The 16,824-nt window shown below is 32.6% G+C and overlaps 1 protein-coding gene across 1 annotated transcript in view; it reads right to left on the reverse strand.

Moving 5' to 3' along the window:
- LOC129905249 (uncharacterized) overlaps positions 1 to 16,356 on the reverse strand; it is an 82,673-nt gene extending 66,317 nt beyond the window's left edge. The window contains exon 1 of the mRNA XM_055980684.1: positions 15,189 to 16,356. Within this exon, the coding sequence (XP_055836659.1) occupies positions 15,189 to 15,913 (725 nt within the window). The 5' untranslated portion in view covers positions 15,914 to 16,356. The remainder of the gene's footprint in view (positions 1 to 15,188) is intronic.
- Between the last annotated feature and the right edge of the window lie 468 nt (positions 16,357 to 16,824).

Consider the following 16,824-nt stretch of genomic DNA (forward strand, 5'->3'; position numbering starts at 1 on the left):
TTAAACAAATATCAATATCTTTTTCCCGCATAACTATTTCTAGTTCTCCAAGTCTTTGCCATAATCCGTTGGCGTTCCATGTTATAATTTTAAGCTTTTCCATCATTTATATTTTGTATAGTGTTGGATAAAATAAAATCTTCGAGTTTAGAAAGCCTTTCAGACATAAATTTGTTAAGTTTTAACTGATCCTCAAATTTTGACAAAATTATAGCCAAGCATTGAGAAAATGCGACAGGTTCGGAATTATTTTTGATTGCGGGTGAAGCCGCCATTTCAGCGTATGAGTTTCCATTAAGTTTCTTTGGAGACGTGTTTGATTTTGTTGGCGTTTGTTTTCTTTACCAGTGGCGGGTTTTGTTGTGTTTACCCTTTTAGGGGTCTTAGAAGTTTGGTTCTTTGTGGGTTTTCTTTGGGCATGAATTTTTTCTCGGCGTTTTTGTAGCTCTTTAGCTACTTCACAGCCTCTATAACTTGCCGGGTGACTTCCATTGCAATTTATGCACTTCGCTGGACTCTTGCTGTTTCCGGTGCAATCTGCAGTTAAGTGTTTTCCCGCGCATTTCACACACCTAGGTTCTTTTTTACAATAAGTTTGTGTGTGGTTGAACCCTTGACAGCGTCTACACTGAGGAACTTGTTTTGTATGTTTTTTTAGGGGTTCGATCTTAACTACGAGGCTAAGTATTCTTTTGATTTTGTAGATTTCCTCTAGTTTTTCTGTTTTATCGAACGTGAGTATAAATAGTGGAAGACCACGTTGTACCACGACTGTTTCTTTATCTTTTTGTTGTCTTTCTTTCTTTACTATGTTTTCCGCATCTAAGATCTTGTAATTCTTTTCTTTAAGATCATTAATGATGTCGGTTTTTTGACATGAAGAGTGTAAGCCCCTCACCACGACGTGTAGGGGTCTTTCGAAGATCGATTTCTTGATGGGCTTTCTTTAAGGCCTCATTTTCAATTCTTAGAAAATTGATTTCTTCTTTCAACTCTTGATAGAGTTTCAATGTTTCGTCGAGTCTTTGACGAAGATCGTTATTGTCTTTTTCAAGACTATCTTTTTTCTCTGAGTCTTCTTTTGCACGCTCTTGCAGTTTGGGCAGACTCTTTTGCCCGGTTGCACTCGATGTTGGTGGTGGTGATCGCGTTATCATGGGTTTTCTTGAAAACGGATTTATCAAGTCAAAGCAGTGATATCAAGGAAAAAGACCGCTTTCCAAGCTTGGTCCAAATGCCCCTCTCATAATAGAGATGAAAAAGCACGACTCGAAGTGGACTACAAGCGCTACAAGAAGGAAGCAAAGAAGAAATGCGCCCAGCATAAGGCAGAGAGTACGGAAAGCATGTATCGCGAGCTTGGGGAAATATCTGATCCAGCTGCTGATGCAAACCAGGCTCTCCAGGAACTGCGACATGCCAAGATGAACAAGGGTGCAGCTATCTTCAAAATTGCCGCTCAAAGGAGAAGGAATGCTCAGGAAATACGTTCACCAAAGTTCATTAACGATGCTCAAGGCCTACTACTTGTGAATGACGACAAAATTCTCCACAGGTGGCGACAGTATTGTGACGAACTCCTAAATGAGCAATTTCCCAGGATTTACTTTCCAACAGCCGAGCCTAATTTAGAAGAAGTACCCGACCTTACAGTCGAAGAAGTTAGCGTGGCGGTGAAAAACTCCAAGAAAGGAAAGGCGATTGGTCCAGACGAAATACCCTCTGAGTTCTGGAAGAAGATGGGAGACATTGGGTGTAAATGGCTCACGATGCTCTGCTGAAAAAGGGAGACTGGGTTCCCTTTTTCAGCAAAGTCAAATCTCATGTAAAAGCATTTGTGTGTATTAGTGAATGTGTTTCGCTCTCTCGCCATCGAATTCTCTGGTTTTTTACTCTCAGGATGTTGGTTATGGTTTTCATTCATTGTCTCTTTGTGAGATCGCCATCGCACTCACGCGTGCGGGATGACATGCAAATGGATGTAGGTATACTACATAGATCTTTATATGGATATGGTGTTTGTGGACGAAAACTGGTTTGAAATTCAATATTTTCATGAAAGATTTCTGGAGTGTATACCTATTTATTTTTGAAATGAAAAAGAAACTTGTTTCCATGTTGCTGTTGTGGATGGCATTTGAGTTTTTTGTGTATCAGAGAAATTTTTTGCATTATAATACTAATTATAGTTGTTCAGCGGAGAAGCAGGTAGAGGATGTGTTATATGGGTGCATTGATATAATATACTTGACAGTATCCTTTGTGTAGTTTGTATAAAAATATGAGTAGATGCGCAGAAGGATTGATTTTCAGGTTCTTGCTCACTTTTGAGTTGTTCTTCGTTGAGAAATTTTTTGTCTCGCACACGCGCGTGCCGGCTGACATGGAAATGTATTTACTTACAATATATAAAATGTTTAGGTTCTTATGTGTATGTTGTTTGAGGATGGACTCGATATCAATCCAATTTACTTTCAAAACCTTTTTAATAAAGATTTTTTTTAAAGTCACCAATGTAATGAACTCAGTTCGTAACTGAATCGATTTTGTTTTTTATTTACTTATAAATTAATTTTTCAATTATGTAATCAAAGTTTAGGGAAGTTTTCAAAAATAATTTTCAAGCTCAACACTTTGAAAAAAAAAATAATCTATTTTTTCAAACTGATATTTTATTTATAAAATTATTTTTGCTTCTGTTTCCTCAGTAGGTGTAATTTTAAAAACTTTTTTTTTGCTAAGGAAACATACCGAGCATCTTCACATATTCAAAACTATTTCTATAAATACCATCAAGTGCATTCTAACCACAAATACACTTATATAACCCTTTACCCATTCCCCCGCGAAAATATAACTATTATACCTACAAACCTACAAAAAAAAAACCGAATCCGCAACATATAAACAAAGACAATGAAAAACAAAAGGACATATTTATATTATATAACCCCGCTCGCACGCGCGAGTGTAGTATAATAAACAATACAACCCAGAAATCAACCTAAATATGGAAATCAATCATTGTGCACAAGCACATGTCAAATGTCAATAAACATTTTTACACACAAACAAATGCATACCACATATCTAATCCTTTACCTATATCCCCGCACGAGCATTGTGAATATTACACAATGCAAAGAATTTCGCTGACACAAAAAAAACCCAAAAGTGTCAACTCGCAAGCGCGGGTGCGATATTATAAACACGAAATGAATTGTTAGGAAAAACCCAAGAGTCAACAAGAACAAAACAACCCTTTTTGAAAACCAAAGATAATGATCTTGCAAAAAATATCTACTATCTACCTACTCTCTGCATCGTCTTCATAATTTCACGAATGATTTCTGCCTGCCTGAGTGAGGAAATAGGAAACAAAAAAAAAGTATTATGTAAACACAAAAAAAAAAAACAAAATATAATGAGAAAATGAGAGCGCAAGAATAAGTTTTTTTTTTCAATAAATAGAAAAGAACAGAAAAAAAGAGTTCATCAGCGCCAGCATTCTTTTGAACTAAATTTGCATGTGTGCGTGATCAATGGAATTTTCAAAGTAAAAAAAGCTAAAATAGACATATATATATTTTTTTTTAAACTGATTTGAAATATAATGAAAAAAAAATAATAAAAATAAATTGTGGATGCTTTGACTGCCCCTTCCTCAAAAACAGAATGCAAATATTGGTTTATTAAAATCAAATTTTTAGTGTGTAAATAAAAAAAATATTTTTTTTTGGCAAACGGGTTGCATGAACAACTTTATTAACTTCTCATTAAAAAATACAAAAACATTTTAAAAAATAATCACGCTTTCCCCCACGACTAAAATGCTAAAAAAGTGCATTTTGACACCTTTCCTTCAAATTAACCGTTCAAACTAACTTCAAATTAAATTTTAGAAATTTTATTGGATTCTCCTAATTTCACTCTATTGTTTTCTTTTTGTTTCATCTAAAAACACTAATAAACGGTAAAGTTATTCTAAGAAGAGTGAGTAAAAAAACATGAAATTACAACAAATTAACGAAGCTTTTTTTCTGATAAAAAAAAAAAAAAAATCTGTTTCACGTACTGCATAAAAACACATTTGAACATTATAAAACAATAAAAAAAAATAAAAAGTTTATAAACAACGGTGCCCCAACCAAAATTCTGAATCAATCTAAATTTGCAGGAAAAAAATCATTTTCGACCCTTATAAAAATCGCACAAGGAATGTTTCTAAAATTTAAATGATGCAAAAATATTTGTACGTTTATTACCTTTTCAAAAAAGTACGTTTCATAAGATTATCTTATAAACTGCAAAAGTTATACAACAATTAGTCAACCGTCTTCCATTAAAATGCTATGGAAACCCCCCCTTAAAGATCATAACTCCAAACTAAGAAAAGTGCTTAACCAAATAAGTATGCACAAGCTTAAACTTCAGCCAGAAAAGTGGCATTTTCTGAAGCATGAACTGTTGTATCTAGGACACCTTATTTCTGAAGATTGACTAAAACCTGATCCAGAAAAAAGGCATAAAATCATTTCTTGGTTTTGTAGGATACTATAGGAAATTCATCGAAAACTTTTCCACTATAGCAAAACCTCTAACAAAGTTGTTAAAGAAAAACTGTTTCTTTATATGTATGGGATGCTTTCTGCGATGAAGCCTTTAGAATTCTAAAAAATAAATTGATAAATCCTCTAATTTTAATTTACCCTAACTTTAAAGAGAAATTTATTGTAACCACAGATGCTAGTGATGTCGGGATAGGAGCCATTTTGTCGCAAGGTGAGATCGGACAAGACAAACCGATTTGTTTTGCAAGTAGGACGTTGAATGAGGCAGAAGTCAGATACAATTCAACTGAAAAAGAATTACTCACAATTGTTTATGGCATAACACAATTTCGCCCCTACCTTACGGTAATCTTTTTATAATTTGTACTGACCACAAACCTTTACAATGGTTATTTGCACGAACAGATCATATGTCAAGACTAGCAAGATGGAAAATTCTATTATCTAAATATGAAATCTCATTAAACACAAACCGGGTAAAATAAATTTAAATGCCGATGCCTTAAGCCGAAACAAAGGTTCACAAGAAAATAAAATAATGGTTGTAACTCGAGGTCAACTGCAAAAACTGAACGGAGATAATATTCTAAATAATACAGTACCTACTAATGACCCGAGACCCAAATATAACATTATTGAAAAATTCAAATCCATTTACACAAACAATAATTCAAGCCTGAAAATAATAATTTTACCATTGATAGACTCACCAGATGAGCAAACTTTAAATAAAAATAGACCATTTTTCAAAACCCCCTTTAGATAAAATTCAAATTTATGATTCCATAATTGTAGTAACTTTACCTATACCACTCCGAACTACAAAAGATGAAGAGACTACTGAAAAAAGTCTTCAATTAATTAAAAAACAAGTTAATATGGGAGAAGTTATTTCTGTTTCTTTGCCCATACCAGATAATCAAGTTAAACATACATTCAAAAACATATTGAGTAAAGTTTTCGGAGATATGACATTACCTAGATGTGTATTTACACATCGATGAAAGAATAACACTAAACGATTCAGAAATAGCTAAAATTTTATCCGAGTACCATGATTCCCCTTTCGGAGGACATCAAGGTGTTGCAAGAATGTATAGCCGGCTAAAATCAAAGTATTTCTGGCCCAATATGAGAGCAGATGTACATAATCATGTTAGCAAATGTACATCATGTCAAAGGAATAAAAGTAGCAAAAATCCACCAGTTCCAATGAAAATAACTACTACTATTGTTAGACCATTTGAAAGAGTCGCTCTAGACATAGTAGAACCTCTTCCCGTTAGTTACGATGGAAACAAATACCTACTTACATTCCAGGACGATTTGACCAAATTCTCAGAGGCTATGCCAATACAAAATGCCGATGCCGCAACTATAGCTAGAACATTCGTAGAAATTATAATTTGTCGCCACGGAATCCCCCACTCTCTCCTGACAGATCAAGGAACAAATTTTCGAAGTGATCTTTTCAAAGAGATGTGTAGTTTGATGAAAATTAAAAAATTGAATACAACGTCTTACCATCCTCAAACAAATGGAGCATTGGAGCGAAGACATAGAACGTTGGCAGAATACTTAAGGCACTATGTCAACAAAAATCCTTTATCTTGGGATACTTGGATCCCTTACTCTATGTTTGTATATAATACAACACCACATAGCAGTACTGGATTCTCGCCTTATGAACTCCTGTACGGATTTCCTGCTAACATTCCAAGTGTTTTATCTCAAAAACCAAAAATATCCTATAACTATGACAACTACGTCAATGAACTCAAAGCTAGATTGCAATGCGGTTATGAAACAGCAAACTCTATTCTAATAAAGAAAAAGGAAAAATCAAAAACCCTTTACGATAGAAATGCTAAATCTAAAACATTTAACGTAGGTGATAAGGTTCTAGTTAAAAATTAAACTAGACAAAACAAGCTTTCGACCCTATGGGATGGACCATATGGAGTCATAAGAATCCATTCGGATGAAAACACGATAGTCAGGATAGAAAAAAAATCCAAGCTCATTCATAATAACAATTTGCAACATTTCAACGAATAAATTACATCCACACTCTACTTCAGTTATCTTTGTACACAACAAATACACACAAGAAAATACAACAGCATTAAAACAAATCACACCGCATCACACTTCATTATTTAGATATTTATAACAACACGTCAATATTAAAGTTCAAATTTTTTCTGTTTTCCAAAGATGGAATGCATCGACTACGAACCCGATTCACACTGGTTACTTTACAACACGGTGAATGATGAAAGGGAAAGGTAAAACTGAGATCGGTAGCGGCAAGTCCAACATGCTTTATATCCCAACTGAACTTGTGTCAAAAACACACGCTATGATCGAAATAAGCCCTGATGATACCAAAATAACGATTACCAATTTGGAATATTCGAAAGGTACCTACATCAATGGAGAAAAAGTAGCCCATCAGCGTGCCTTGGATGTCAAGTTCGGGGATAACATTTGCTTCGGAATAGAAAAGGAGAACTTTGATCTCTCTATATGTGCGACATATGTTGCGAGGGGTCGGCGAAGATATTCAGATGAACCAAATCCTTGGAAAAGAAAACAGTTGTATTATGCTTTTCCACCTTATTCAAAAGTTGTGTTACCAAAGAAACCAAAATTAGAGAATAAAGTATGAATATAAAAAAAAAAATAAATACAAATAAAATCTGTGTCCGTTATTTCCCAAAGTGATGTTTTCGGGGGAGACACCCCCTAGATCGAAAGTTTAGGGCCTAAATAAGGCGAATTTAGCCAAAAAAAATTTTTGGAGGTCAATAACACGTGCCTCTAGGGTCATACTTTCCCCATACAAATTTGTATGGGAAATTTTTAACTCATACATAAAATTTTTTTTCTTTCGAGTTAAATCATCTATTTTTAAAATGTTTGATAATTCTGATTGGAAAACTGGTACTTTAAAAGATCACATTCAAAATTTCCATTTAAAATTTGTTTTTATATTTTATTTCGGTTTTTGAAATTATTAGCTGTTTCCGTAGTTTTTCCTTTCACCTATCACATAATTTTAAATGCAGTTTTATTGGTTTATAATTCTTTCCAACTATTGCATTCGAAAATTTGTGTATAAATCAAAACTTTTAATTTTTTTAAATTCTTTTGGAATTTTTTACAATATTTTTATTGAATTTTGTTTAAAAATTATTCACCTAAAAAATGAAATCAAAAAAGTTGCAAACAAGAAAGGGTAAAGTATTTAATAATATTTATTTATTATAAAAACGGCAAAAATTTCAAATAGAAGTTTAAAAAAAATAAAATTTTTGATTTATACACACATTTTTAAATGCAATATTTGAAAAGAAGTAAAAACCAATAAAAGTGCATTTAAAATTATGTGATAGCTGAAAGCAAAAACTACGGAAACAGCTAATAATTTCAAACCGAAATAAAATTAAAAAAAAATTTTTAACGGGAAATTTTGAATGTGATCTTTTAAAGTACCAGTTTTTCAACCAGAATTATCAAACATTTTAAAAATAGATGATTTAACTCGAGAGAAAAAAAATTTTATGTATGAGTTAAAAATTTCTCAAAAAATTTTGTTTTTGCTAAATTCCCTTTGTTTAGGCCCTAAGCTTTCGATCTAGGGGTAGGGTTTCCAGAACATCTCTTTTAAGAGAACATGTTCTCTTTTTCAACTCTGATCTTTTTTACACTCTCTTTTTTCATAGTATTCTTTTTTTGTTCTCTATTTTTCAAATGTCCTCTTTTTAGTATCTTTTTTTATTTTCGTCCATAGTTTTTCAAGATTGTTACGATTATCTGTCTCGTTGTTTCAACTCTCAAACTCTGCCTACTCACGGTTAAAAATTAGTAAAGTGTTCATCGCATTTAAATTCAAAAGAGATGTTCTGTTTTTCGTTTTCGATCTACATATTTTATAATCTCTTTTTCTACACGGATCTCAGTTTAATTGCCTTTCAGCTCGATCTTTTTATCTAAGTACTTTTAACAATTTAAATAAATTGTGGCTCGATAAAAAGCTGACTTGTGCAGTTATTCCAAAGTTTACTTCTCTAGAGAAGTTTAACATCCATTCAAAAGATGTACAATAACTGAGAATATCGACGCGTTCTTCTTTGCAAAGATTTGATAATTTTTAACGTAATTCCTGTGTCCCAGATCCACTACTTTTAAGTAACTCTTTAGGAAAAATAAATTTGTTTTGCTTATGTGACGTTACCTTTTGCTTTTTCTTATCAATTACTCTCTTTTTTGTTCTTTCTTTTTTTTTTTCTCTTTTAAGTCCTCTTTTTTTTAAAGGTTCTAGAGTAAAATGTTCTCTTTTTATTAAGCTCCCAAATGGACACCCTATCTAGGGGGTGTCTCCCCGGAAAACATCATTTTGGGAAATAACGGACACCCTAATATACACACACACAAACACAGATATAAAATAAACCTAAACATTACTATAGGAAACCATCCATTTTCTTTGGTATCATAGGTCATGGGTCTAGTGATGTGCCTCGGGTATATACCAATCGGGTGGGTATTTATAAATGGGTATTTACCGGGTTTATACCGGGTAAATACCCAAACGGCGGGTATATACCCAAAATGAGGGTATTTACGATTTACAGACGAAAATGAAACATCCCATTAAGGGGAGGAGTGATGTGAAGAAATGTTTTTTGCATAAATTCCATTACATGCCCTTTAGAACGTTTTCAATCAATACTTGTATTTTTAATAAGCTTTTATTAACTTCACTTGTAACAAACAAACTAACTAGCAATGTAATAAAATCGAAGAAGTTAATTTTGACCGACTTCCGATTATCGTATCAAGCTGAAACTTTGTACATATATGTAGTTCAGACGTCAACACAATATTTTGGTGGTCAGTTGAGGGGCGTGGGTGGGTCGAAACACCCCAAACCAATTTTAGCCTTCAACTTATTGTAACAAACGGAAGCTTAGAAACATTGAAACATTCCAAATCAATTAAATGGAAAAAAAATCATGGAGGCTTATACAACATACAACCTATGTGTAAGTCGAATATCTTCAATAATGATAAGAATAATGATAAGAATAAAAAGTAAAATACATAGTAAAATATATAATTTTAAAAACAACGCTTTTATCACGCATTAAAAACTATAAAATAATTTTGTTAGTTTATGTCAAATGGTTAGTCTTAAAAAAGTAAAGCGCGCTTTGTTCAAACTTATTAATAAAACTACACACAACCGCTCTACATTTGATATAAGTTAGCGCCTGATTATCCCGATAGCAACCAAAAGCACGTTTTTTCTTGATTTTTCCATAAATTGCAAAAAAAAAATATTTTTTTTAAAAACCCACTAGATTTTTGTATGAAATTTATTGAAGATTTCAAAACACTCCTTTTCTTGTGCAATCAGCGGATGCTGATTTATTGATCTAAAGCCAAAAAGATCCTTTCCCGTTCTAAATTCGATATCTCAGCGTCGAAATCAAACTTTAAAAAAGAAAATTTAAGCTGAATAAACAAGTTATCCGATCCATATTGGGGTTAAACTGGAAAGATTTTTTCCAAGTTTTTAGACAAAAAAAAAAAGGAAAAATTTCCAATTTTCTTTTTTTTTTGATTTAATAGGATTGAGCCGAACATGTAGCTTGAAAAAAATCATTATGATTTCGCAAAACTAGAACGTTTGAGCTTTATCTTGTTTAAAATTTTGGAATTTTTATTTTGATCCGTTAATTTTTTCCGCTAGTGTCTTTAATTAAATAAAACTTTTTTATAAATAGAGCCGTTTTCAAGCCGTTTCAATTTAAGCGGATTTTGCTTAAATTACTTTTTTCTTGCTCATAACTCTGAAAATATCATTTGAAACTATACATCCGTTTTTGAAAAACAAACACTAATAAACGTGGGTGAACAAAAAAATTAATTGTTTTTTCCTCCAAAATTTAACACAACAAAATAACTTCAATCAAGAAGACCGAACAAGTGTGCCCCTGTCATGTTTATATAATATAAGGAGAATATTTCAGAGCTTAATACACTGTTTACATCAGCTACATCAATGACTTTAAACATTAATTGCGGAGGCCTGTTGGACTTCATGAAGCATTTTTTGAACATTTACACTATTTAAACCATAAGAAATATTTCCCAAATTTCAATCGGACTCAACTATTGGCTTTTGAGGTTGCTGATGTAGCTGATGTAGTTGATGTAGTAGCTCTGAAACAGGGCCCTGATGACAAACAATGGAATTTGTAGCGATTATAAGTAAATACCTGTTTTTACCCTCGTTTTGGTAAATACCCGGTATATACCCTGGGTATAAACCCACAAATGGTATATACCGGGTATTTGCCCATCACTACATGGGTCTCCTTATACTCATTTTTCTACCAGTTTTAACCAGCGCCGCTTTAGAGATAAGCCAAATAGGAAATCACCCGATAAACTCAAAGATAGGAGACGTGAAAGAAGCAGTTGACAGACTCGCCAATCAATCGTCTGACCAGTTGTTTTGGAAAGTAAAAAAAGTGTTTTGGTTTAAAAAAAATAGTATTTTTTATTTGAGTAAAAGGCCCGCTGTCTCAATGCTTTTGGCTGCAACCTTTACTCTACATTTAATTCGATCAACTCTGCCCTTCCTCGCATTTGGTTCCTCTTTTATACATTTTGGAATCTATCTTCCATCTTAATACCATGCCCTACAATCCATATATTATTTGACATAGTAAGAACTATGTCACTTAACAATGCGTTTGGTTTACCATAACCAGGCCACACATCATGATCTATATTTCATAATATTCATAATATACCAAATTGCACTGGTCATAGCAACATAAACAAAGGGCCTTACCAATAATGAATCGCTAAACGCACGTTTAAGTATCGTCGGGTTAAATCTTACCGTCGCGTTAAATTGGGTGTGTAGGTACTAATAATCAAAATAAACACGCGTTTAACTAATTGTGCTTCTATTACCAGATCTATTACATTTGTTGTCAAAATGACATCATTGAGGTGACATTTTTTGCATGTAATGTAATAATGAACAAAAACATAACTACAAAATACCTTCATATATTTTTATTTTGGTTGTAAAAGTTAAAAAATGGAGCCCGAGCAAGGAGGCCAAAAGTGCATAAAAAAAAGTTCATCTATCGTGAAGTACGACGATGAAAATTTGCAAATCTATTTCTTTTTAAGTTTTCTTTTTCAGCCTTTTCTGAAAGACATGATTATTTATTAATAAAAAAGAAGAATATTTATATATGTATATACAGTGCGGTTCACATGGTTAGACGCACCAATTTTCGTTTACATAAATTTCATTTTTTTTTGTGTGTGTGCAAGAATAACCAAAAAAATTGTGTTTATTAGAATGGTTATTTAGTTCTTAATAGAAAATCAAAAAGAAATAGTGGGTGAGTGGAAGTTAACGGTACTTTTTAGTCCTTCTTGTCTGAGATGTAAGAAAAAGGGCAGCTTTTTTCGGTTCACATGATTAGACGCACACCTTAAATTAGTTAGTTTGGCGAGATCTATTGCGCTGATTTGATTAAATTTGGAAGATTAAGCATCAAGAAGTTATTTTTTAGTGATTTTCATTCAAAATCTGTTAAAAAAAAGTTCTGAGAGCGAGAGAATAAGGGAAAAATGACGCGTTGGATTCCAAAGGCCTTTCCATAAGCCCCATTGCCAAAAAAATAGGATGAAGTGACTATTTCGAAAGAAATTATTTAAAAAACAGTGCCTCCTACGAAAAAAACTTCAAAGAAGGAACAATAGAAGCTTTAACACCCCAGGAAAAATGAAAATTTATGAAAAAAGCGTCAAAAACAGGTCTTTCCCCTAGCAAAATTAAAGAAAAAGCTCGGCTAACGGGAAGAACATCAAATTTTCGGTGAATTTTTTTGAATGCTGAACATCCAAGATTAAAATAAAACTTAAAAATAGTCTTTAAAAAGCACAATTTGAAAGAAACAGCGGATGGAGATCGCACGTCTTCACATAATGTGGGAAACAAGTTTTTGAAGTTTTTTTTTTTTAAATTGGTGAAATGTGTTTTTTCTAATGAAGAAGAATTTAATTTGAATTGTTCTCCTGGGTATTTCCAAAAATTTCACGATTTTCACAACGAGGAAAAGTTTTTGACACTTCAACATTCAAGAAAAGGAGGAGTAATGGTTTTGGGAGCCATTTAATATAACATTCGATTTAGTTTTCGTTTCAAACCGCTCTTTTTTTCAAATGGCGTTTTTTAAAGACTATTTTTAAGTTTTATTTTAATCTTGGATGTTCAGCATTCAAAAAAATTCACCGAAAATTTGATGTTCTTCCCGTTAGCCGAGCTTTTTCTTTAATTTTGCTAGGGGAAAGAGCTGTTTTTGACGCTTTTTTCATAAATTTTCATTTTTCCTGGGGTGTTAAAGCTTCTATTGTTCCTCCTTTGAAGTTTTTTTCGTAGGAGGCACTGTTTTTTAAATAATTTCTTTCGAAATAGTCACTTCATCCTATTTTTTTGGCAATGGGGCTTATGGAAAGGCCTTTGGAATCCAACGCGTCATTTTTCCCTTATTCTCTCGCTCTCAGAACTTTTTTTTAACACATTTTGAATGAAAATCACTAAAAAATAACTTCTTGATGCTTAATCTTCCAAATTTAATCAAATCAGCGCAATAGATCTCGCCAAACTAACTAATTTAAGGTGTGCGTCTAATCATGTGAACCGAAAAAAGCTGCCCTTTTTCTTACATCTCAGACAAGAAGGACTAAAAAGTACCGTTAACTTCCACTCACCCACTATTTCTTTTTGATTTTCTATTAAGAACTAAATAACCATTCTAATAAACACAATTTTTTTGGTTATTCTTGCACACACACAAAAAAAAATGAAATTTATGTAAACGAAAATTGGTGCGTCTAATCATGTGAACCGCACTGTATAAACAAATAAATTTTTCCATTTACTTATTTAATAATTTACCGCCAATATTATTAATTTTTCTCAACAACTTGTTGACTTGACAAATGTTTTTTTTTTGCTGTCAAATGACAGTGCAAATCGTGCGTTTTAATTTAACCGTGCATTTATAGTTCAGTTTCCCAACTATAAAATTAACGTGGCGTTAACCCTTAACCTGACTATTAAATTGGTTATTGGTATGGAGAAATATTTAAAGCTCAGTTAAATATTTAACTGAGCTTTAAATTTGATTATTAGTAAGGCCCAATGTGTCATATAATTCAATGCATTAATTCTGCTGATCGTATGGTGACCCACTCAAGTACTTCGGTGTGTGTCATAATCGATCGCAGTTTGCAGTTGGAAGGTGTCACATTCCACAATGCACTTTGAAGAAGCGCATTGTTTTGTTTACGTTGTGTAGGCAAACCAATGTTCTATAATTAGTATTTGTTTTGTTTACATAATTATGACAAGTATGGATTATTATTCATGGTCAAGGTGTTTCTGGTTTCTGCTGGGATGAATCCAGTATTTACTACTACTTTATACTAGCTAGTAGAAACTTAGGTTTATGCATACCGAATGTAGTAAATACTATTAGTTTCAGCTTCTACTAGTATTACTAGTATTAACTATAAACTTTTTACTACTAGTAGTTACTTTCTTTTTATGCATATGCCTCCTTGTTTCCAATCTCTTTTTTCTTGAAACATGGTAGGTCTTAAGGGCTTATGATAAAGTTGATGTTCTAGAAGTTTCACGAAAACTAATTAAACGTAGTCAAATTATTCACAGAAAAAGGGGTAACGGAGAAGACGCGTAGGACTCTTCTCCGTTACCGTCTTTGTAGGTTAATAATTTAGCTGTTTTGAATTTGTTTTTCTTGAAACTTCTGGAACTTCAACTTTATCATGAGTCCCTAAGAACCACCAAGTTTCAATAGTATTGCTTCTTCAATGATATAAACTGGTTAATAAGCGTGAAAATGTCCTAAAAATGCAAATGGAATGGCCGAAAAAAAAAAGAATTTTATATTAATTCATGACAACTTCCGAATATGAAAATGAAGATCAATAAAAATTAATCTAAAAAAATAAAATAATTATCTAGTCGATTTGAGTTTTAAATATGTTTTTGTAGCCAAGAATTAACAGTTATCCAATTTTGTATTTTACTTTATTTGAATTTATTTGAAATCAGTTTGAGTTTGAACGGCACAAAATCTGTTCCACGTTTTTGTGGATATTTTAGATGCCTTCATACTTGAAACAAACTCTTTTATGTTCTCATCATATTCAATAGATAAAATGATCAGACAGGATACTAGAAAATTAAACTCATGCATGTTTGAGTACATCAAAAAGATAACATGATTTTTCTTGCGAGAGCCAAACAAGAGAAGTTTTGACTTTAATAGAATTCACTTCGAATAATGAATAATAATAACTTTCGATTTCTATTTGCACTTTTTAAACAGACTATCAAACGTTCTTCTATTTAAATAATTTATAGTTCAATTTTCTCAGTGTCATAATCATTCTTAGGTACATTTCATTATTTTTTAACAAAATTAGTTAAAGTAATAATGTAATAGGTATTTAGTTTAACATTAATATAAACGAGTTTCAGCTTACCTATCGTCTGTTATGAGAACATCTTCATCGTCAACCGGCTCCTCCTTGGCTATAGTTAACGGCGTATCTTGGATTTCAGTTTTGTACGTATTAAAACAATCTCCATCTTCAACTTTATAAAGTGCATCGGTCTTATCAATGAAATCCATGCTTTCATCGCTGTTCATTATTTGCCCATCATTATCTTCCTTGGAACTCAGACTAGAACTTATATTTTCCTCAAATATTTGACACTTATTCGAAGACTTTGAATTTTCACTCCTTGATTTCTTTCTTTTTTCTTCGAGCTCTTGTTCCATCTGATATTTAAGAGATGGTTTTGGTATCTCATTTGGCCTTACACTAAATATAGATCGAGTCATAATTTCATCCATTGCTTCAAAATGCTTCCACGTAACTCCATTTATTGAACCCATATCCATATCTTTTTTCAATCGATTGTAAAAGCATTTCAAGTTTTTTATTCGAGTGTTTATTTCTTCTGTAGACCTATTATATCCATATTCATTCATTTGTTCTGCCAATTTTGCAATGACAGTATGTTTTCGATGCGTTGTTATTAGTGTCCTTTGAACAGTTGGATCACCCCAAAGCGATATGAGTAGTTTTGTCTCCTCAGTGTCGAAGTTAGGATTACGCCCCGGATCTTTTTTAGACGAACCGAGCAAGACTCGGTTATTGGAAACCCACTTTTCATTCTTACGTTTTATTCTAAACCGCTTCATAGCGTGTTGATTAAGGTTTCTTTTAAAAAAATAGGAATATTTTGAAAACACACTGTTTGAGAATACAAGGCACTTGAAAAATCAATACCGAGTCGACGTACAAGATTCTTAAAATTAAAAAAATGATTTTTTTTAAGGTACTTATTAAACTTTAATACGCAAATGTTAGGTTTTATTTAATATAATAAAATTTAAAGGGATATCTTTATATATCATTTAATTTATTTAAATCCATGTATCTTACAAGTTTGATTGTTCTTAAAAAAACTATTTTGTTCATAAATTTGTTAATAATAAAGTTTTGTTTCCTTTTTAAACCAATATCTTCGGCGCGTTTCTTCTCAGTTCCAACTGCACCGGATTGAAATTAAAAAGTGGTCGCCTTTCCATCTGTCTGAAAAACAAAATGTTTTGTGCGCATTTTCATCCAATGCACATGCGCAAGACACAGTACTATTTAAACTCTACGTATATGTACCTATTTTCTACTTACATATTTACTAACAACAAGATTATGCGCATGTTCTGTGTTTTGTTTAACTATAACTTAACTCAGGGTAAGAGAGAATGATAAGCAACAAAGCTATTTGTTATGCGATGGGTTATTCAGGAGCAGAAGGCTGAGTAGGCTGGAGCCGAGGGCGGCAGATTTTAGGGGCGGCAAATTTGGGGACCGTTCTGTTCACCTCATAGAAGTCAAAAAAAATTTTCCATGACGACTTTCTGATGTCTTGCAGATAGAATTGCACATTCCATATTCTAGACTAAAACAGCAAGTTCGCCGCCCCTCAACTAGTAATCGGCATCTGGACCTTTTGCCCATACTTTGCATGAGAAAACCCCCCATATCACGTAAGTCGTTTGTATACTAAAATGACTTGCTCTGGGAGCTACGATTTGTTTCCCCTTCG

This window comes from Episyrphus balteatus, chromosome 1 (genome assembly GCF_945859705.1).
Source record: "Episyrphus balteatus chromosome 1, idEpiBalt1.1, whole genome shotgun sequence".
NCBI classification, from domain to species: Eukaryota; Metazoa; Arthropoda; class Insecta; order Diptera; family Syrphidae; genus Episyrphus; species Episyrphus balteatus.